The sequence below is a fragment of the Ornithodoros turicata genome, chromosome 6 (assembly GCF_037126465.1).
Source record: "Ornithodoros turicata isolate Travis chromosome 6, ASM3712646v1, whole genome shotgun sequence".
NCBI lineage: Eukaryota > Metazoa > Arthropoda > Arachnida > Ixodida > Argasidae > Ornithodoros > Ornithodoros turicata.
Genome location: NC_088206.1, coordinates 28,277,745 through 28,300,390, shown reverse-complemented (window position 1 = coordinate 28,300,390; position 22,646 = coordinate 28,277,745). Strand labels below are relative to the sequence as shown.

Genomic DNA, 22,646 nt, shown 5'->3' with positions numbered 1-22,646 from the left:
TCAAAAAAGCAGAATACACACCTAGACACTGAAAATAGAAGAAACCGTAAGAAATGTGCAACAAGTGAGGGGAATAACTTACTTTTGAACCGAGTTGTGGCTCGAAGCAGACTGTTCCCCCCTGAGGCGCTCCCGCGGCTTATAAATCAGCAACCACGCTGCATATCCCAACACGTTGGGGCTGTATCCGTCGGTTGCGCCTTTATTCACAGCTTATATATACAGACACACAATGGGGAGGACACGTACAAACAGGACCACGTGAAGTCGCTCAAGGTTAAGATTAGATATGCTACGCGCTGGGCTGTTATCAGCATACCGATACATCTTCCCTTTTTTTTATGTTTAACCGTTACACATCTAATACTAACTCATACATGCAGACAGTTTAAAAGAACACAACTATGTATACACGAGCCTGTCCGGTGGACGTCTTGTCCTGGATGACCTCCGTAGACAGGGCTCTGAATCCTTCCCATCGTCAGATGAAGGTAGACACTTCTTGGAAGGTGAGGCCGATTCGGTTACAGATTGCGAAGAGTCTTCAGTCGCGGGTGGTTCAACTCGATGTCCGTTTTCTGGGTGACGGGCTGAATCCATGTCCGGCCGTGTAGGAACGTACCGTTCGGGTGCGGGCAGAAGATGTTGTCGATTTCTTCGTAGCGGTCTGTTGTCTTCAGTGACCACCTTGTATGATCTAGGTGCTGCGACATCTTGTATCTTTCCCTTTAGGGTCCAGGCGCCGTCCTGTAGTACACGTACATGTTGGCCAGGCAACAGCGGTTTAGGTAGAGTGCCTCTTGAGGAATCTTGTTGATGCTTTCGGACTTGTACTTGCGTGGTGCGCCTAATGTCTGGAAGCCGTGTGCGCAGTCGCCGGCCCATCAACAGCTCTGCTGGGGTGTTGCCATCTTCTTGAGGAGTGGTTCTGTAGTTTAGAAGTCCTAAGAAAAAAATGTCACTTGAATAAGCACATTTTTTCAATATTCTTTTCACAATCTGTACTCCTTTCTCAGCAAGTCCGTTCGACCTTGGAAACCGAGGGCTTGAAGTCACATGACGAAAGTCGAACAGCGAGGCGAAGTCTCTGAATTCCTTTGACACAAATTGAGGTCCATTATCGGAACACACTTCCATGGGGATACCATGTCTTGCGAAGACGCTGGCTAGCGCAGTAACGACGGTACGCGCACTGGTGTCCCCGAGCTGTTCAACCTCAGGATAGTTCGACGTCGCGTCAATGACAACCACATAGTTCTTAGATGCATATTGGAACAAGTCTACTCCTACGCGATGCCATGGCTGATTGGGAGTAGGTCGCATTATTCGGGGTTCCTCTAGCTGACGATACGCATACCGCCTGCATGCGCTGCATTTTGATACCATTTCTCTAATGTCAGTGTTCATTCCAGGCCAAAACATGAGCGAGCGAGCGTTAGCCATGCACTTAGCGACTCCTAAATGTCCCTCATGAAGGCGCGTCAAGATCTCTCTGCGAAGCGTTCTAGGGATCACCACCTTGCAACCTTTAAACATAACACCGTTTACACTGGACAGTTCCGATTGCAATGCTTTGTACTCTCCTTGCACCTCCTCGTTGTTTTCCAACGCTGCCATTACATCCCACAGGCCCAAATCCTTCTCAGTTTCCTCTCTAAGCCGTTTTAGAGTCTGTTCACTCACCATCGTTGAAAGAATTGATACTGCATGCACCTCCACGTCGACATCCACGCCCCGAGCGATTTCTGTCACTAGTGGTGCCCGAGACAGTGTGTCGGCCAGCTGCAGGTGCTTGCCTGGAACATATTGCAGCTCATAATCATACTCCATCAGACGTATAAAGAAACACTGCAACCTTGGTGGCATATCGCCAAGGTTTTTCTTGGAAATCGCAATGAGAGGTTTATGGTCAGTTTCCACAGATACTTTTCGGCCGTAAATAAAGTCATGGAATTTTTCACAACCGAACACATTACCAAGAGCTTCCTTTTCGATTTGTGAGTACCTGCCTTCAACTTCTGTGAGTACCCTCGAGGCATATGCCACAGGTAGCCATTCGCTGTCATGAAGTTGAAGCAAGGCCGCGCCAAGTCCGAACTGAGAGGCGTCGGTGGAGACCTTAGTTTCCAACCTCGGGTCAAAGAAGGCCAGAACCGGTGACGACGCTAAGGAGTTTCTAAGGCTCTGCCACTCCTCTGCGTGGCTCTTTGTCCATTCGAAACAACATCCTTCTTTGAGAAGATCTCTCAGGGCGACGGTTCTCTGTGAAAGGCAGGGGATATATTTTCCGAAGTACTAGTTGGCCAGTCCAAGCATACGGTGCACACCCTCCTTATTTGTCGGTGCTGGCATATCTAACACACTTCGTAAAAGTTCCTGGTCTGGCTGTATTCCTTCCTTCGTTATTCTGTCCCCCAAAAACGCTATCTCTTTCACAGAAAACACACACTTATCGGGGTTCAAAGTTAAGCCTCCACGCCGACACGCTTCAAGTGCCCTACGCAGACGTTCGTCGTGTTCTTTACGCGTGGTACCCCAGACTAGCACGTCGTCAATGTACACTCTGACGCCGTCCAAGCCGTCAGAAACTTGGTTCATCGTTTTCTGAAAAACTTCTGGTGCTGATGAAATGCCGAAAGGCAGTCTTCTGTACCGGTAACGACCAAACTGCGTTGAAAACGTACAGATCCGGGAAGTTTCTTCATCCAATGGTATTTGGTGAAACCCCGCATTGGCGTCTAACTTTGAAAAATAAGTGGCACCAGCCAGCTCTGCTTCTATCTCCTCTCTTTTGGGCATAGAGTAGTGTTCCCGTTTCAGATTTTGGTTGATATGTCTAGGGTCCATGCATACTCTAATCTTGCCACTCTTTTTTCTCACGACTACCAATGGACTTACCCAGTCAAAATGTTCTTCCATCTTTGCTATGATGCCCTGTGCCTCCATCCTGTCCAGTTCCTCCTTGAGAGGTCTTTTGAGCATCTGCGGTACCCGGCGCGCTGACTGGATGGCCGGAACTGTCCCTACCTTCAACACCATTCTGTATACTCTCTTGGTGCATCCCAAGCCCTGGAACAAATCTGGAAAGTCCGCCGCTACATGACCGTTTGAGCAATCAGTACTTGCCACAGCTTCTACGCAGTTGACCAGTCCGTATAGTCTGCACGCCTTGAAGCCCAAAATTGCTCGACGAGCACTTGTAGTCACAAAGAATTCCAGATTTGCTGTCACACCCTTGATCTTCGTGCGCAGCTGTGCGGTTCCGGTGTGGGAGATAACGCCGCCGCTGTAACTCCGTAGAACTGCTGTCGTCGGCCTGGTACAGCTCCGTCCAAACTTAACTTGAACACGACGCCGGCCTGCGGAGCAAGAGGGACGACACCCTAGTGGCTCTAACTGGAATTATCGGGAGAGAGCGTTGAGGGCTGTCCTACTCGCATCACGGTGGTGCCCGTCTGAGAACTGGTGCTCCGCTTCGAACGGGCGCTGATGTTTACGTGGATATTTGTTATCTGCGCATCGTTCCAGTCTGTTCTGGATTGTGCGGGCGATTGAAATCTTCGCCATCTGATCAGTGATTGTCCGCGCCGTTAGCAGCCATGTCATTGGTATGCGTCATATTGCTGTAGTGGCGTCACAATGGTTGGAATTAAGCAATAGAATGAAAGCAATGTAATAATAATACACGTAAATGCATTACGCTGGAAAAGATCGTTGCTTAAAGCACCGCATTCTGCGCAACGTTGTATCATATGTTCGCGATGGCCAGCCAGTTGACGAGCTTGTTCCATTCTCCCAGTGATTCTCCTTGTGTCGCAGTGTGCTAACGAAGAAGTTAAACATGTTAAATAATGTGGAGTAGTCGGCGCTCTTATGAGTGCTACCCTTTATTTTTCTTCCCTTCTACCCTTTATTTCTTCGAACAACAATGAGAATGAGCAGCTTGCTATGCGTCGAAATAATTTACGGTTAAGAACACCTTGTAGAACGTCGTAAGAATTGAATTTTCCATGCGACATCACAATGTGGTTACTCGCTCGCGTTATTGACATATTCACTGTCCATTACCACTTCCATGCTGCTTCAAGAATAACTCGGGTTTGTTATGAGAGTGAAATTATCTTGCCCTTGAACGCACAGAGCTTCTCCCGCGCAGTTAATAGCAAGGAAACGGCAGTTTTGAGGCAACTGATGCTTCACAGCGATCAGTGATATCAGGTGGCACAAGGTCACGTAATCACTACAAACAAGCTGAAGCTTTGCGTCTCCTATCATTGCCCATTCGAAGCGGAGCACCACTTCTCAGATGGCCACCCCCGTGATGCGAGTAGGACAGCCCTCAACGCTCTTTCCCGATAATTCCAGTTAGAGCCGCCAGGGTGTCGTCCCTCTTGCTCCGCAGGCCGGCGCCGTGTTCAAGTTAAGTTTGGACGGAGCTGTACGAATCCCGGGGACTATCTTCTTGAATACAGACAGCGGAAGCAGGTTTGCTTGTGATCCCGTGTCAACTTTTAGTTGCACGTCCTTCCCCGAGATAGCTGCCGTTATCAGCCAGTCGTCGCTGTTATCCCTGCCATTGCAGACTTCCAACACATCAAGGCCGTCGCTATCTGTTTCATCATCTGCGAGATACACTCCGTCAGCCACCTTCTGCCTTAGTTTGCAACATACAGCAAAATGATTCCTCTTTTTGCACTTGCGACACACTTTCCCATACGCGGGGCACTTCTTCGGTTCATGATTACTGTTGCATTTTTTGCATCTGCTGCCACCGTATTTCCGTCGTTTTTCTTTCACCATTGGGTCTACTGACTTGTCAGTTTGACTCCAGATCTTCTTGTGTTCTTCCGCCAATTCGGCAGCTTTGCATATTTGAACCGTTTTTGTTAGGGTTAGGTTCTCTTCACGCAAGAGCCTCTCGCGCAGACTTCTGTCTAGCACCCCATACACAATTTGGTCCCGTATGAAAGAATCTGACAGTGTCGCAAAGTTACATGATTGAGCTTTCAGTTGAATGTCTCGGTAGAAGGATTCGAACTGCTCACCTTCACCATGCATGCGACACCTGAAGACATAGCGTTCATAGGTTTCGTTACACTTAGGAGTGCAGTAATCCTCGAACCTCTGAAGCACTGTCGTGTAGCTCTCCCGTTCTCCGGAAGTTAGCGTGAACGTATTAAAAACTTCCACCGCCTCCGGCCCTTCCGGTGTGGAAGATCCCACTTCTGACACCATGCATCCGTCGGAAGCACGACGCACGAAGTGCCAGCAAAACAGCAACAACGGTTGCGTGGTGGTGGAATATCGATTACATAGGAAAGGAGAGTGAGGTTAGCCTGTACACTACTGACGGCAGGGTTCACTCTCACGGGGGAATGGGGAAGAGGGGGTTAAAGAGTTAGAAGGAAAGGGAAGGGAGGGAAGGGAGGGTTAAAACCATCCGACGGTGAGTCAGCTGTGAGATCACAGGGTAGCCAGGAGGCCAGTGGCCTCGAGAAAAGTGAGTAACGCGTCCCGTGTCTTGCGCTGCTTGGCGACAGGTCCGGTTGGGTGCGTAAGGTGACACAGTTCGGTGACTTGCGTACCGATGAGTTGCAGATCCTTCAGAAGAGTGTCTCGTTGACCTGCGAAGTTGCGGCACTCAAGGAGAAGATGCTTAGTGTCAGAGCAGACATTGCAGGTGACGCAGAGAGGGCTGTCGATCCTCCTCAAGCGGTGTAGGAAGGCAGGAGTGAAAGCCGATCCAGTTCGGAGGCGGTGAAGGACTGTTGCCTTTTGTCTGGGAAGGCCTCTTGCGGGACAAGGAGGGCAGACATCATCCCCGGTGTTGGTGGCCAGACGGTGACAGAAAGCAATGTATTCCGTAATGGCCTGTCTCGTTGAGTTGGGGCAGGGAGGAGCTTGAACGGTTGGGGGCAGGAAATGCGCCTCGGCTGCTAGCTGGTCAGCCTTTTCGTTCCCAGAGATCCCCACATGGGAAGGAATCCACTGCAGGTGTACGATGCAGCTTTGTTCAGTGAGGAAATCGAGTTTCTTCCTGATGTGCCAAACCAATATGTCGGTTCTTCCAGGGAAATGGATGCGGTTGAGGGCTGTTCGTGAGTCCGTGAGGAATACAAGGAATTTTGGTGGGAAATGCTCAATGGCCTTGAGCGCTTCGTTGAGTGCGATGAGCTCGGCGGTGGTCGAGGAGACATAACCGATGATGCGGGCCTGCCACGAGATATTCAGTTCTGGGATGTGGAAAGCTGCAGTACATGACTTCTGTTGATGACTGACGGAGCCGTCAGTGAAGACCTTGGTGTGGGCGGCGTAGCGTGTCTCTAAGAGGTCGAGAGTGAGGGCCTTTGCCACATGTGATGGGAGATCTTTCTTCGCGCGGAGGAAGGGTATCTTGGTAGCACAGCTGATGAAAGAAACGAGCCAGGGGGCTTGAGGCGCTGGCAAAGGTGGTGAGGGTTGCGCTAGAGAAGAGAAGGTGTGGAGGTGGTGAGCAAAACGCGACTGGTGATGCCCTTGTATGCGCTGTAGTATTTCCTGGCCTGGGGGTGTTTGCCTGAGCCTGTCAAACTGGAGCAGTAGTCGTTCAGTGCAGGCAAGACGAAGGCAGGGGTGTCCGGCCTCTTTGTAGGTCTCCCTGTTGACCGCAGCCTGAGGAAGGCCAAGTGCAGTTTTGAGTCCCCCTGTGTGTGCTCTGTCCAAGATAGTCATGCAGGATGGGCTGGGTGAGGCAAAGGGAAGGCAGTACAAGATCCGAGACAAGGTGAGGGCTTTATGCAGATGAAGCATGGCTGTGGGGGAAGAACCCCAGGAGGTTCCGGCAAGTCTTTTCTGGACGTTTCTACAAGGCGTGGTTTTGGAGGCGATAGCAGTGACCAGAGGGCGCCAGCTGAGGCGGTCGTCGATTGTTAGTCCCAGACTCTTCTGGTTGGAGACCCGAGGGATGCTGACCCCATTGATGTTGAGGGTGGCGGGATCAGTTCTTCTTTTCCTGTTGATAATCATATAAGATGACTTATGGGGCGATATGGTGAGACCCAAGGTGTTCAGGTGGTCATTGACTGCGGTTAGGGTTTTTTGCACGTGCCCTGTCATCTGAGTCAGCCTGCAGCCGCAGATCCACAGGGTAAGGTCATCAGCGTAAATAGACAGGCGGACCGTCGGGATGAATCTGGGAAGAGCACCGGGGAGGGCTGCGAGAACTATGTTGAAAATGACAGGGCTGATGACACTTCCCTGGGGGAGCCCTCTGGGCTGGTCTCTGGGATGTCCCTGAACATGTCCGAGGCGAACTTGAGAGGTCCGGCCATACAGGAGATTCGAAATGAAGAGCAGAGCCTTGCCTCCTACGCCTACGCTCTGGAGCCGTTCGACTGCGACGTTTAGGGAAACACTCCCAAAGGCATTGTTGATGTCGATGAAGGTGGCAAGGACAGAAAGTCTCCTCTTGTAGGCACTGTCGGCATCAGAACAAAACTCGAGCAAGTTGTCACTGGTGGCGAGCTTCCGACGAAAGCCAGTCATTTCAGACGGAAGGATTGTATGGTGTTCAAGGAACCATTCCACCCTAGCGAGGACCATTCTCTCCATCACCTTGCAGACGCATGAAGTGAGAGAGATAGGGCGGTAAGAGCTTGGGAGCTCTGGGGGCTTGTTGGGCTTGAGCACTGGGACAATGAGAGCATGCTTCTACGAGGGTGGGACGGTGCCGGTAGTCCATATGTCGTTGAAGAGACAGAGGAGACGGTCTTGAGCAGTTGCGGGGAGGTTTTTTAGGGCCTGATAAGTTACACCATCCGATCCGGGACTACTACGCCTACTACATTTCCTTAGGGCGGTAAGGAGCTCTTGGATGGTGAAGGGTGTGTCCAAGGGGTGGGGAGAAACAGTATTTATGGAAGGAGGGTCTAGGCGAGACTGAGGTGGGCTGAAAACGTCCATGAAGACATCGGCGGCTTCTGCCACAGTAATGCCGCGACTGACAGCGAAATCCTGAAAAGGAATTTTTTGGCTTTGTGTTCCCGTGAGGGAGTTGATGACGCGCCATACTGTGCTGCCAGGTGAGTGGGGGGTTAATGAAGCACAGAAAGCTCTCCACTGATGTCGCCGCAGAGCCTTGGAGTACCGACGAAGAACGGATGAGATCCTGCGGTACATGATGAGGTTGAGGGGAGTAGGGTCGCGTCGCAGCAGCCGTTGTGCTCGCCGCCTGGCCGAGGTCAGTTTGAGAAATTTGAGATCGGGTGCCGGGTCGGTGACCCGCGTGCGGGTGGTGGACGTGGCGATACTAAGACTTGACTGTATATCGGCTATGATATCGTTGGTCTCGCCTTTTTCCAAGGATTTACGAAAGGAATCCCAATGGATGACATGACGTGTCAGAAGGGCTGGTCTGATTTTCGACTTGGTCACCTGGGGCAGTGTCACAAATATTGGAAAATGGTCGCTTCCCATTGTGTCGGGATTAACTCTCCACTCAACTTGAAGGTTCAGCGAATGTAGGGTCAGGTCGATAGCACTATAAGTGAGGGGGGTCGATAGAAGGTGGGGGCGCCGTTGTTTGCGATGGTGAGGTCTAACTCCTCAGCAGCCTGGAGTACTTCTTGGCCGAGCCGGTCTGACGAGTTGTTGCCCCAGAGCTGGTGGTGCGCATTAAAGTCTCCGCATAAAATGATATTGCCGGGGCACTGCTGGAGTATCCGTGTAAGAGTGTCCGTTAGCTGGACTTGCTGTATAGGCGCTCCTGGTCGGATGTAAACAGACACTATGGTTAGCTTGACTGTGTGTAAGAAAACTGTAGTGCCGACGAATTCAGCCTGACTACTGCAAGCGAATTGAAGAGGTACGGGGGCTTGCGGCAAGTCCTTCTTGATGAATAAGGCTGCGGAGCCGGTAGGGAACGTAATGATAGAGGGCGACACATATTTTCTGTAACCAGCTATTCCGCTGTCACTGGGAAGACCGCATTCGGAGAATGCTAGGACGGGAATAGGGTATTTCTTGAGAAAGAGATGCAGTTCCTGTAGTCTGCTTCTTAAGCCGTTACAGTTCCACTGCATGATGATAGGCACTGTACGGGAACGGATAGCCCCGTGGTTGGAAGAAGTAGGCACTGAGCTGGATCGGGCTGTGTCTGTGCGGGGGCGACACTCGCTCGTCGAGTTGCAAGGTTGTGGAGCCATGTTCATAATACCGTGGGGACGAAATGGTCTTGCCGGGAGACCTGGAGGCCGTTATACTCCCAAGAGGCTGGCGATAGAGTGTTCCAGGGGTATGACCAAGGAGATAAAGTACCTGAGTCCCGATGGAAGGGCAGAACATTGTGCCAGTGTCTTGAGTACAAGGAAGGCGATCTTGATGAAGGAAGCGAAGGTGGGCAAGGCGTTGCCCCAGTCCACGGTTGAAGAATTACTGTGGTCAGTTGGGCGGGGAGCTGTGGGATGGGCATGGTGGCTTGGGGAACGGTGCGCGACGCGTTTTCCATCGACTTCCCGAAGCTCTTGAGATGCGGTGTCGTGTGTCTTGTTGCCCTGGAGAGTGGCGCTGTATGTTCTCTGTGAACTCGACGTGTCGTCCTGAGTTGCTGTACCAACTTGGCGCGACGCCATTTCGTGGTCGTGAGCAATTTCGGCGGATGGGCGAGGAGCTGCAGGTGCGTTAGCGTCGATGTTTGTCGGTGGCACACGGTTAGGGAGTGAGGAGGAGTCCGAGGGACAATGGGGGATGCGGCCCTTATTCTTGAGCATTTTCCGAGCTTTCCTCGTTGGTATGCTTTCTTTCAAGCCGTAGCGATGCGCAGCAGTTTCCCGTTTTTTCACCGGACAGGTTTTGTCGACAGCAGAATGTGCTAGGCCGCAATTGGAGCACTTCGGGACACTCCCTTCCGGGCACGCGCTGTTAGCGTGGTCACCGGCACAGATAAGGCACTGTTCCGGCCTTGGGCATGACACGCTCACGTGCCCGAAGCGCCCACATTTAAAACACTGTGTTGGCTTGGGCTTGTAGGCGGAGACCGGGCACTTTACAGTGCCGATGTGAACTATTGAAGGACGGGACGAAGATACGAAGACAATTTTCACCGACTCGGAGTCTTTTCCAAGTCTCTTTACACTGGAGAAATCCACTGGAGAACGGAGGCGTTGGCACAACTCGCTGTCAGTGAGTGAGAGGTCGACTACGCGGATAACACCGGTACTCGCGCATTTGGGCGTCGGCATTGCTGCACGAACCGGCATGGCACAGAGACGGTTGAGGGCGAGGAGCAGGGTGACGCCGGCGATGGTTTTGACATCCACTGCCACTATATTGAGGGCGCGGTTGATTCGGATTTCCCTTAGTTCGTTGGGAGCTTCAGAGTTGAGAAACTCTTCGAGTTTCACCAGTCGAAGCGAAGTAACACTGTCCCCTTTGATTGAGGGCCGGAAGAGAACAGTGCGAGGCACATTGCCTTGACGAGAAGAAACGGACATGACGGTCTCGATGCTGGAGCCGGAGGCACTACGGCGTCGACGCTTCAGATGATACCGGGGCATCTCAAAACCATTTTCGTCAATCATAGACGAGTCAATTGATTCATTGTCACTGGGGGCGTTGCTACGTCCATGCGGTTCGTCCATGTCTTTATTCTCCATGTCGGGGTGGTCGGGGTGACGCTGAGCGCCCGTACATTCAGCGGCCATCGCCGTGGTGAGGGTCGACAGGGTCGCGGACTTGCACGACAAACAAGGTGTCAAAAGCCGAAGGAGCACAGTTCTGAGTGCGCACCGAGAGGGACAGCCACAGTCCGCACCCGGGGGCAATGTAACGGACCGTCGGATCTAAGAGAGCTTGGGAAATACAAGAGACAAGAAAGGAGCGAAATAGCGCGTGTACGTATCCTGGCTTTCCAATCTGAACTCAATCCAAACGGTTGCGCCTTTATTCACAGCTTATATATACACACACACAATGGGGGAGGACACGTACAAGCAGGACCACGTGAAGTCGCTCAAGGTTAAGATTAGATATGCTACGCGCTGGGCTGCTATCAGCATACCGATACAGGGGCCACCTGTTTTATATCAAAGCTAGCTTGTTTCCGCATACTCCCATGGTTGTAAATCATGTTTTCCGAGAAATTGGGTCACCGAGGTTTTGAGGATCAGTCGACTGCATGCTACATCATGTTCAATGAGGCCACCTGTTTTATATCAAAGCTAGCTTGTTTCCGCATACTCCCATGGTTGTAAATCATGTTTTCCGAGAAATTGGGTCACCGAGGTTTTGAGGATCAGTCGACTGCATGCTACATCATGTTCAATGAGGCCACCTGTTTTATATCAAAGCTAGCTTGTTTCCGCATACTCCCATGGTTGTAAATCATGTTTTCCGAGAAATTGGGTCACCGAGGTTTTGAGGATCAGTCGACTGTATGCTACATCATGTTCAATGAGGCCACCTGTTTTATATCAAAGCTAGCTTGTTTCCGCATACTCCCATGGTTGTAAATCATGTTTTCCGAGAAATTGGGTCACCGAGGTTTTGAGGATCAGTCGACTGCATGCTACATCATGTTCAATGAGGCCACCTGTTTTATATCAAAGCTAGCTTGTTTCCGCATACTCCCATGGTTGTAAATCATGTTTTCCGAGAAATTGGGTCACCGAGGTTTTGAGGATCAGTCGACTGCATGCTACATCATGTTCAATGAGGCCACCTGTTTTATATCAAAGCTAGCTTGCTTCCGCATACTCCCATGGTTGTAAATCATGTTTTCCGAGAAATTGGGTCACCGAGGTTTTGAGGATCAGTCGACTGCATGCTACATCATGTTCAATGAGGCCACCTGTTTTATATCAAAGCTAGCTTGTTTCCGCATACTCCCATGGCTGTAAATCATGTTTTCCAAGAAATTGGGTCACCGATGTTTTGAGGATCAGTCGACTGTATGCTACATCATGTTCAATGAGGCCACCTGTTTTATATCAAAGCTAGCTTGTTTCCGCATACTCCCATGGTTGTAAATCATGTTTTCCGAGAAATTGGGTCACCGAGGTTTTGAGGATCAGTCGACTGCATGCTACATCATGTTCAATGAGGCCACCTGTTTTATATCAAAGCTAGCTTGTTTCCGCATACCCCCATGGTTGTAAATCATGTTTTCCGAGAAATTGGGTCACCGAGGTTTTGAGGATCAGTCGACTGCATGCTACATCATGTTCAATGAGGCCACCTGTTTTATATCAAAGCTAGCTTGTTTCCGCATACTCCCATGGTTGTAAATCATGTTTTCCGAGAAATTGGGTCACCGCGGTTTTGAGGATCAGTCGACTGTATGCTACATCATGTTCAATGAGGCCACCTGTTTTATATCAAAGCTAGCTTGTTTCCGCATACTCCCATGGTTGTAAATCATGTTTTCCGAGAAATTGGGTCACCGCGGTTTTGAGGATCAGTCGACTGTATGCTACATCATGTTCAATGAGGCCACCTGTTTTATATCAAAGCTAGCTTGTTTCCGCATACTCCCATGGGTGTAAATCATGTTTTCCAAGAAATTGGGTCACCGAGGTTTTGAGGATCAGTCGACTGTATGCTACATCATGTTCAATGAGGCCACCTGTTTTATATCAAAGCGCTCTTGTTTACGCAGTTTGGGGTTGTAAATCATATTTTCCGAGAAATCGAGCTTTCGTTTGAGGTCTCCGCCATGCATGTTAAAACGTATACCAAAAGTAACCTGTTCTGCCTGATGAGACAAGTCTATCTGAAGAAAAAAATCCCTATGAGCCCACGTCAAAGCGGACCGCCTGTATTACATCGTAGCCCTCTCATTTCAACATGCCGAAACAAGCTTTCTGTAACCAAAAACAAAGGGTTCGCTTATGCAGTTTGGTTTCCAAGAAGTTCCAAATGGGATTATCCAAGTCCTTCGTAGCTAACATGCGCGCGCGCCATATATCACGAGCTAAAAAACTGTTACTGTTATACAGTGCACCGCCCTTGTGCCTAAAAATAGCCACACTCACCCTCCAGGGGTGCTTTATATAAAAGTTGCGATATATACAACTCATTTGAGTTCCGTGCCCTCAAAGAAACTACCTGTTCATGTTATATCCGACGGTCGACTCTGGGTGAAGCGCACAATGAGAAAGGTATGTCTCACTATTGTCGTCAAGATGAGGAAAGTTAGGTAATAGTTGTTCTCATTTTCAGTTCATTCGGAGTTTGTAGAAAGTTGCACTGAGAAGTGATCAAGTGAGATATGTCATCTATTTTCGAGAAGCTGGATAAACTAAAGAAACCTGGTGATGGGGACATTCAGAACATGAGCAGTGTTCCGAAGAGCGAAAAGCTCGACGTGGACTTAAGCAAGGTGGACACTATGTACGGGGAGGCTGTATACGTGGAACTCCTTATGAAAAACGATAAACACATATAGGTGTACCTACCCAGTCATTTTTAGCGATTAACAGATGAAGATTTGCAAGAAATGCGTGAATTACCGGATCTGAAACTAGTGGAGGAGAGATTCAGGGATAGTAAAAGAGTCGCATCGCCCGACATCATCTTCGCTCACGCGAAGAAAAAGCGATGCGTCCCAACGACACCAGCGAAAGTCTGCATGCATAATCCCATATGTAATCATCAGTAAAATGAATATACGTGTATTTCCTGTTTCAGGAGAAAAAATGCTATGTTGTGTGATTCGTAGAGATGGATTAGGAAGCTATATAGATAGGATGATATGATAGGACGATATGATAGGGAGCTATATAGAAGGATTACAGTGCGTATTCATCGATTAAGCAAGTATAGTTTGTGGGGAGCTTAGAGAATAAAGGATACCATGCTTTTTTTTTAAAGCAACAAACAACTTTTCTAGCATCTTTATTGATGTTAGGTCATTAGCGGCGAGATTATTGGAAAACAGGGATACAATGCTCTTCAGTGATTTCCCTTTCGCCAACAATGTCTCCACGATACAGCAATACACACCACACATTGGAGAATACAGGCTTTGAATACAGACATCATTATATTCGTCAACGATGAGGCGTTTCAGCTTGGGTTCGATGGACGGCAACCCGAAGGAATTGAAGTAAATAAGTTTTTTCTTCAATTTCCTGTAGAGAATCCAATGCTCCCCGGCTTGCTGTCGTCGATCGGTGTTGACCACGATTATTCCTGGTCTATCGAGCGCGGGCAAACGGTAGTCTCGAGCGTATACACCACGGTAGAGTGCCGAAGTCTAGTCGTATTTTAAAAGTCTCTCGATCTCTTGCTCGAACATCGTGCGCTAATCAAGTGTCACGATCGTGTTCTTATCCATGGGCATGATTCTCACACTCTCGGACAGTATCAACACGGTTGTGGGTTCGGTCAAGGCGCGTCGGAACTTGAGTTGGAGATGAACGTTTCCACGCCTGATTGGTGACAGGTGGACAGAGGATTGATCGGGATCCAGGTCGTAGTAGAGTAGGAACTTGTTTACAACGTAGTGGTCGTATTCATAGGAGACGTGCTTCTCGGACAGCTGCTCCAAGAGATTAAAGTAGCTTCGGTCGTTCAAGTTATTGTTAAAGTCGAACGTGTCTATTCGCTGTGTCCCGTTCACAGTGAGCGTCGCCGACTCAATGTCGCAGTTCACAAATCGATACGGGTCGCGATTGAATGCTCCTTGGTAGGCTAGAGTGGGCACGAATGCGACCACCACATTAGACGGTATCTTCTCTGGAAATAAATCTTCCAGGCATGCATCCAGGTTGCCAACAGGTAGCGAACGAATACGAGATTCACTTCCGGCCAGTGTGTAGAGCAGTGATGGCCAGTAGTTAACTACATGTAGTTAAACTACTAGTTAAACTACCTGACTGAAGTTAAAAAGTAGTTATCAACTACTTGCAAAAATCTATCACAATCTATCTAAAAAATCTACTTAAAAAATCTACTAAAAATCTACAAATCTATCAAAAATCTTATCAACTACTTGCCTTGATAAAAAAGAAGCCTAATTTCCACTCCCGATTTCAGTAGCTTAGGCTGCAGGAAAATGTCCGAGTTGATCTTGGAAACCAGGTCAATGGCCTTGCAACCCCGTGTGATGTTGTATCGTTCGGCCGGTCCACGAGCACGAATGTTGTTTTCCCAAGTGACGTGCTTGTTTGTGCGTGTACAGACCCGCTTTATGCACAGTATTTTGCTCAGTGGTGCTGGCGTCAAGCAAAATATCCAGGTAGCTTCTATAGCTATACAAATTATTATTCGTAATCATGGTCTGATTCAAGAAAACGACTACGTTCTTGAAAAGCGAGTTGCGAACGCGTTGATGGGGTAGACCTCGTCGTACGTCGTCCTATCGCCCGCCTTTGTTTCGGGCAGGGAACCATCATCACGTACGACGCGGACTTCCGTCACTATGTATGCGGAGTTCAAATCGAGATAGTGATGCCCCAAATTCGTGAGTTGGAACTCTATAACGGAAGATATGTCAGCGACCGGGTAGAATACCTCGTATTCCCCCTTCAGTATATGCCATTGCGCTCCAGGCACAGAAAACGATTGTGTTTCCGACTTATCCAACAGAGGAGTGTCGGGATGTACGACGCTAATCGTGCCCATCTCGCAACTAAATCGTTGCGCACCCGGTGTGATTTATGCTGTCGAAGATTTATTAAGATTTATGCTGCCAGTTTTCTCCTCTTTCTTCGTCCAGCCCCTCCAAGATCTCAGAGAATTTCTTGGCCCGTATCTTTCGCAGATCTTTTAAGCGCTCTTCGAAAGGAATCTCCCTCACAAAGATTTTTGGCCACGCGTTTAGCTGCAGCGACAGCCGTCTTTTTTATGTACAGCGATACGCATTTGAACAGAAGAATAGCGAAATGCCCGAGCCGAGAAAAGAAATTGCCTCCCCTCTGGTACAGGTGCGACCTGTATACCGTCGGAGTACCAAATCTGTAGATCGGTACCGCTTTAGTGTACATGCATAAAGTGCAGCGTCAGCGTCGGTCTACCGCGATTTTGTAGAGGTAGCTCGCGACCCGTGTGTGACGGGATTGGGGCCCGGCGTGAAAAAGGACGACGAAGGATGAGCGAGGAAGAGGAGGAAAGACCAAGAAGTCATGCATCAGTGTGGACCTGTATTCCAAACCGAGGGTCGTCGGAGAAGTGATTCAAGACGGGAGGTCAAATAAGGCTTCTTTGAGCGCTGCGAACGCTCGATCCTGCTCCACACCCCATTGAAACTTTACGTTCTTTTTTAATTATTGAAGCAATAGCGCTGCGATTGCACTATGGTTGGGAATGAATTTCCGGAAGTAAGTCAAGAAGGACTGGATCTCAGTGACGTTGTGTGTCGGAGGAAACGCGACCACCGCTTCAAGTTTTACGGGATCTGGATATATCCCGTTTTCGTCGACGATGTGGCCTAGGTACGCAACCGACGAGCAAAAGAAGCAGCACTTAATTCTTGGGCTTGAATTTGAGGTCCGTTTGAACGAACCGGTCAAGGACTTCTTGAAGGTCTTTCATATGCTGCGGAAATGTCTCGCTGTACACTATACAGTCATCCATATACACGAGGGCGCTGCGGTATTTGATGCCAGCAATGACATTGTCCAGAGTTCGTTGGCAAGCTGATGGTGCACCTCTCAGCCCGAAGGGCATACGAAGGTACTCGTAAAGTCCCCATGTGCGTAAAGTAAAGTAAAGTAAAGTCCGCAAGTGCGTCGTCGATCCTGGGAAGTGGATACACGTCGTTTTCAGTTACAGCGTTGAGCTTCCTGTAATCGACGCACATTCTGATGCTACCATTGTTGAGGAACTCGTAGGCCCAGGAATTCGGAGCGGGAGGCAGACGTTTTCCAGACGGTTTATTCCAAAAAACCCTCGAGACTGCAAGTGACACGCGCTACTATAGCGCGCTACATCGTCCTTGTAGCCAAAACCAAACCGAAACCAAAAACCCAACCAACAGTACCGCATATTTCACAACATCCTCCCCCCCCCCCCCCGCTTGTGAGCAGGAGCTCATTTATACAATCTCTAGTGGGCAAAGGAGTTGCACTGGTCGACGTAACAGTGCGCCGCTAGGCAGCCGAACGATGCACACCCGCACTCTCCGATCCGCTCCGGGTATAACAGAGTTCACGCGGCATACCTGCCACAAGTGTCGCGGCAAGCGCTCCTGCACAAGGAGGACAAGGTCCCCAGGCTTCAATGTCGCTCCGACTCCGCTTTTAACAACGTGATTGGACCGAAGTTGCAACAGGTAGTCTTTTCGCCATCTGTTCCAGAAGGAATTCAGCAGCTGCTCACGATATCGGTAACTCTTGATGAGGGTGTTGCTGTCCGACGTTGTGGGGGTGGCTGTGCCTGCTGGCAGCGCCGTCAGTCTCCGTCCAATGAGGAAGTGAGAGGGGGTAAGAACAGACAGATCCTCAGCTGAGTCGCAGACACTGTTGAGAGGGCGTGAATTGATAATGGCTTCGACCTCTGTGAGAACTGTGACGAGTTCATCGTGTCGTAGTAGAGCCTTCGCTAACGATCTACGCAGAACATCTTTTACCGTCCGCACCAACCTCTCCCAAAAGCCGCCCCACCATGCTGCTCTCTCGACGATAAATTTCCACTGGATGCGGCTTTGAGAGAGGTAGTCGAGTACGTCGGGGTGGCGTACGCTCTTCCAGAGGCTGTTCAGATCCTTGGATGCTCGCTTGAAGGTTAGCGCATTGTCGGAATAAATGACTTTACACAGTCCTCTTCTGGACACAAAACGACGAAATGCCATTAGGAACCTTTGGGTTGTCAAGTCGTCTACAATTTCCAGGTGCACGGCTCGCGTCACCGCACACGTGAACAAAGCTATGTAGCATTTCTTTGAGTTGACGTCTGGAGCTTTGTAAAAGAGCGGCCCCGCAAAATCTACTCCAGTCACCTCAAAGGGTTCGGCTCTTGTTATACGATCCGGTGGAAGTGGTGCTGTCTCTAGAAAAGCAGGCCGCGCTCTTTGACGTCTACAGCGGTGGCATTTGTACAGCTCCTTCTTAACTGCTTGACGTGCTTGGATAATCCAGTAGAGCTCCCTTAGCTCGACCAACGTGTCGCGGACACCCGAATGGAGCAAACGTCGATGCGCTCTTACGATAAGAAGTTGAGTGAAACGATGATCTTTGGGTAAGACAATCGGGTGCTTTACTTCTTCGCTTTCTTCTCCCCGTTGTAGACGTCCCGTTATGCGTAGAATTCCATCTTTGTCCAAGTAAGGATGCAAATCTCTTAGTTTCGATGTGACCTTTAGATGCCATGATGATTTGACAGCTTCAAGTTCCTCCGAAAACGATTCCGCTTGTACTTGTCTTATCCAGTAGTTTTCTGCGCGTCGGATCTCACATGTAGAAAGTGGACCTGTTGCGGGTTCATCTCGTCTTGAGTTGTGCAGGAATCGGTATATCCACGCCGTTGTTCTGACGACGTTGTCTAAAGAAGAGCAGTTGGTAAGTTGGAGGATCGGCTCCGTTGGCGGCGATGGTAGAAGCAAAACGTGCGTCGCTCTTACTTCTTCACTAATATCCTTCCCCACGCCTGTGGTTGCACTTGGCCACTGTTCCTGTGATTCCTTTAACCATTGTGGTCCTTCCCACCAGTGAGTGCGCGAGTGTAACGAGTGAATCGAACTGCCGCGGGTCAGGAGGTCTGCTGGGTTCTGTTCCCCTGGACAGTGTCGCCAGCCAGATATGCTTCTTGAACTCTGTATCTCGGATATCCTATTAGCCACAAAGGGTTTGTAACGCTGAGCGTCACCACGTATCCAGCTGAGGGCGATCATCGAATCCGACCATAGTATGGCTCCATGTCTGTCGGGAAAACACGCCGCTACGTAGTCGCAGAGTCGAGCTCCTAGTAAGGTTCCAAGTAGCTCTAGGCGGGGAAGCGAGATGCGCTTCAAAGGAGCTACCCGAGCCTTAGCTAGGATGTGGTAAACCGTACATGCGCCGTTTTTGTATTCTGTCCTGAGGTATACGACGGCACCGTATGCTAGCAAGCTAGCGTCGCAGAACACGTGGAGTGTTTGGTGGTGAATTTCTTCTGTTCCTTTCAAGGCTCTCGGAATGGCAATTTCTTTGGCCTGGTGGAGTTCTTTTCGCCACCTCTGCCAGTCCTCAAGTACGTCAGTCGGGAGGTCATCGTCCCAGTTCAGTTCTCTCTGCCAAACACGTTGGAACATTATCTTTGCTCGGATAACGAAGGGCGCAAGAAATCCGAGAGGATCGAACACCCTTGCAGTCGCTTGGAGTAAGCTGCGCTTTGTGTCATCAGCCGTGATTAAGAAGTCCATGACGGAACGTAACGCGACACGTAGGTGGTCTGTCCTGGTGTCCCAGATGACGCCTAAAACTTTGCTCTCGAGCTGCTGTGATAGACAGTCGTCGCCCTGTTGTCGAAGTGCCTCCCTCAATTGATGGTCATTGGTTGCCCACTTTCGAAGTTTCATGCCACAGTGTTCAACGATCGCCACGGATTCCTCGCAAAGCTGTCTCGCCTCTTGAAGTGTGTTTACGCTGGTCACCAAGTCATCGACGTAGAAACTTTCACCAAGAATTTTGCACGTGGATGGGAAGATGTCGGACATCTCACGAAAGTGGTGTCGCAAAGTCGCTGCTAGAAGGAACGGGCTAGAAGTAGCTCCGAACGGTACCCGTGTCATCCTTAGGGCCTCAATTTCTGGCAATGGTTGGCCCATCCTTGGTGTTGTAGCATACCAGAGATACCTTAGCGCATCTCGGTCGCTCTCGGCTAGTGCAATCTGCAAAAACGCCTTCTCAACGTCGGCAGTTAAAGCAATTGTGTTGGCGCGGAACTTAATCATCACGTGAAGCATGTCAGGGTTGAGGTTCGGACCAGCGTGAAGGACGTCGTTCAGTGATGGGTCGTTTGAAGAGCTGGACGAGGCGTCGAAGACAATTCTTATTTTGGTGGTTTCTCTTTCTCTTTTGATGATCGCTCTATGTGGCATATAGTAGACTACGTTATCCGACTCCCCAGTCGGCACCTTTTCGGCATGACCGTTTTGTTCATAGAGACGAATGGCTGCATCGTACTCTTCCATGAGTACACGATCCTTCATGAGACGTCTCGTTAATGATTGCAGCCTTGTTCGTGCTGCTTGAAGATTTGGAAGAAGTTCCTCTTTTTTGTCCGTCCACGGCAGTGACACTTCGTACCTCCTGTCTTTCTTCTCAATACTGCTACGAAACTGGGCCAGTACTTCGTTCTTCCAAAGGCTATCGTGTTCGACCTCGTTTGGCTTGATTCCAATGTGTTCAAGATCCCAAAATCGCTGAAGTTCTACAGATGCTTCGTTTTCGGTGCTTTCCACCGTAACCCGTAACACCCCTACACCGGTGTTGAAGCAGGAAGACGATGACGTATTAGGCCCTTGAACTGTCCAACCGAATATAGTGTTGACGGCAAAGAGCTTCTCCGAAATACGTTGGGATTCGCCCGTCACGACCGCCCAGTAATAGTCCGAACCAATCAGTATCTGGACTTCGGGTTTACAGGTTGTGCCAAATACCGCGGCGTCGGCTACTTCCATACCTTTCTCGTTCAGTACCCTCGTGACGTTGGCGTCAGGAGAAGGCATAAGGTTCGCGGAGATCTCGGGCGTTTCCAACGCTTCGACGCATGTGTCCTGGCGCCTGTACTGGCTGCGAAGCCAGACCTTCACACGACGACACGTCTTTTTGAGCGGAGTACAACCGAAAGAGAATATGGACAGAGCTTCTTCCCCGACGGGTTCGCATTGAAGTTCGTGAGACAGTGATTCCTTTATGAACGTCCGTTGACTGCCTCCATCCAGCATGGCTCGTACAAATTGTCTCTTCCTATCTGTTTCCGCCCAAATGCGAGCAGTTTGGAGAAGAACAGGTCCAGTGGCCGCAGCTGCGTCGGATGTCGACAGCGCAGACGAAGCCATGACCCCGAGGCGTGCAGGGTTGGGGTCTTCCGCTGCTCTATAATTTCCTGGACGATCACACAGTATCGTGAAATGATGTCCGCCACAGGTTGCGCATCTTAAGCGTGGAGCAGTTCGACAATCACGTGACCTGTGATATTTTTTGCCGCATTTGAAGCAACGGCCCTCCCGACTAAGTAGGGCTTTCTTGTCACCCACCGAAAGATTGCTGCGGCAGTTTTCTATGCCGTGGTCTGCTGCCTTGCACAGCAGACATTCTAGCTGCTGTGGCGTCACTCCTGTGGTGAGTGCACCTGTCGTTTGTCGTTCGAACAGCCGCCTACCATCTCTTGGTGCAGTTCTGGAGTGCGGTTCGTCAAGATTCATAGCGCGATTCCTCTGCATGTCTGGGAGCAACGTGTCCTTCTCTCTGCTTTCCACTTCGACTTTCAGGAAGTCCATAAAGTCCTCTACTTCGGTCCTACCTTCGCTAGGAGCTCCTTTGTGCTTGCGATTGTACTCCAGGGTGACCTCTCTTGGCACAGCCTTGCGTAAGACGCTCATCAGCATGATCCCATACTCTTTTGTGCCGACATCCAGAGCTTGTAGACTTCGTACCCTCACTTGGACCTCGTCGTATAGCTCACGTAGCCGTACGAACTTCCCTGCGTCAACCACAGGTGGAAGATGCAGTAAGCGGTTTAGATGCTCCTCTACGATCAGGTGTCGTTGATTGAAGCGTTGCCTCAAGAGATCTATTGCAGTGTCGTAGTTTTCATTCGTAAGTGAGAGTCCACTGATAGCTGCTGCAGCCTTGCCCGTAAGATAGCTCTGCAGGTACCTGAATTTGTCGACTTTGTGCAGAGATTCGTTTGTGTGGATGCTGGACTGAAACTGGTCCCAGAACGTCGTCCACTCGGCTAAGTCTCCGCTGAACTTCGAAATTTCGATCTTCGGCAGTCTCACCCTACAGGCGGCAGCGTTCTGCGTCGGCTGTACATGTGGAACTCTGGAGGGAGACGAGTCTGTCCGCGGTAGCTGTCTGTTGTACGTTCTCAGTTTCTGAGTGATCTGGGACTTCGCAGTGCATATCTTCTCCTCATAAGAGAGAACGCCTTGGACTTCCTGTTCGAAGGCCTCCTCCGGCACGGACTCCTCTATGTTCTGGTCTAGAGTCTGCAACATTTCTTCCTTGGACTTCAAGATGTCCAGCTTTGTGGACAGCACGTCGGCGGCTGGGGCCGTTGTCTGCAGCAGTAGGTCAATTTCGTTGATGAGCTTCGTGATCGCCGCGCGTAGAACACCGCGTTTCTGCTTCACACGGTCCATCCCAGCTGCTGTCTATTCCACCTCCGTCGTTGTAAGTTCCCGGGTTTCGGCACCAAGATTTGTGTTGAGGAACTCGTAGGCCCAGGAATTCGGAGCGGGAGGCAGACGTACTTGTCCAGACGGTTTATTCCAAAAAACCCTCGAGACTGCAAGTGACACGCGCTACTATAGCGCGCTACATCGTCCTTGTAGCCAAAACCAAACCGAAACCAAAAACCCAACCAACAGTACCGCATATTTCACAACAACCATCTTTCTTTTTCACCAGAACAAGAGGCGATTCCCATGGACTTCGAGAAGCTTTGATGATGTTAGCGTCCATCAAATCCTTTATCATGGCGTTAACAAGATCTCATTGTGCAGGAGACAACCTTCTTGGACG

At 49.9% G+C, this 22,646-nt stretch overlaps 4 protein-coding genes across 4 annotated transcripts; all 4 read right to left on the bottom strand.

Moving 5' to 3' along the window:
• Window positions 1-248: 248 nt before the first annotated feature.
• LOC135398414 (uncharacterized) lies at window positions 249-3,039 on the bottom strand. Its single transcript, XM_064629824.1, has 4 exons — window positions 2,899-3,039; window positions 2,006-2,262; window positions 1,684-1,796; window positions 249-944 (listed from the first exon to the last, which is right to left on the bottom strand). Exons 1-4 carry the CDS (start codon window positions 3,037-3,039, stop codon window positions 403-405), a joined length of 1,053 nt encoding a protein of 350 aa, XP_064485894.1. The 3' UTR covers window positions 249-402.
• Window positions 3,040-5,463: 2,424 nt separating this feature from the next.
• LOC135398413 (uncharacterized) lies at window positions 5,464-7,524 on the bottom strand. The gene has a single exon (XM_064629823.1). The coding sequence runs from the start codon at window positions 7,522-7,524 to the stop codon at window positions 5,464-5,466; it is 2,061 nt and encodes a 686-aa protein (XP_064485893.1).
• Window positions 7,525-9,233: 1,709 nt separating this feature from the next.
• Window positions 9,234-10,679, bottom strand: LOC135398412 (uncharacterized). Its single transcript, XM_064629821.1, has one exon. It carries the CDS (start codon window positions 10,677-10,679, stop codon window positions 9,234-9,236), a length of 1,446 nt encoding a protein of 481 aa, XP_064485891.1.
• Window positions 10,680-14,278: 3,599 nt separating this feature from the next.
• On the bottom strand, window positions 14,279-22,264 carry LOC135398411 (uncharacterized). The gene is made up of 3 exons (XM_064629820.1): window positions 17,138-22,264; window positions 14,973-15,138; window positions 14,279-14,712 (listed from the first exon to the last, which is right to left on the bottom strand). The coding sequence occupies exons 1-3, from the start codon at window positions 22,262-22,264 to the stop codon at window positions 14,279-14,281; spliced, it is 5,727 nt and encodes a 1,908-aa protein (XP_064485890.1).
• Window positions 22,265-22,646: the final 382 nt, after the last annotated feature.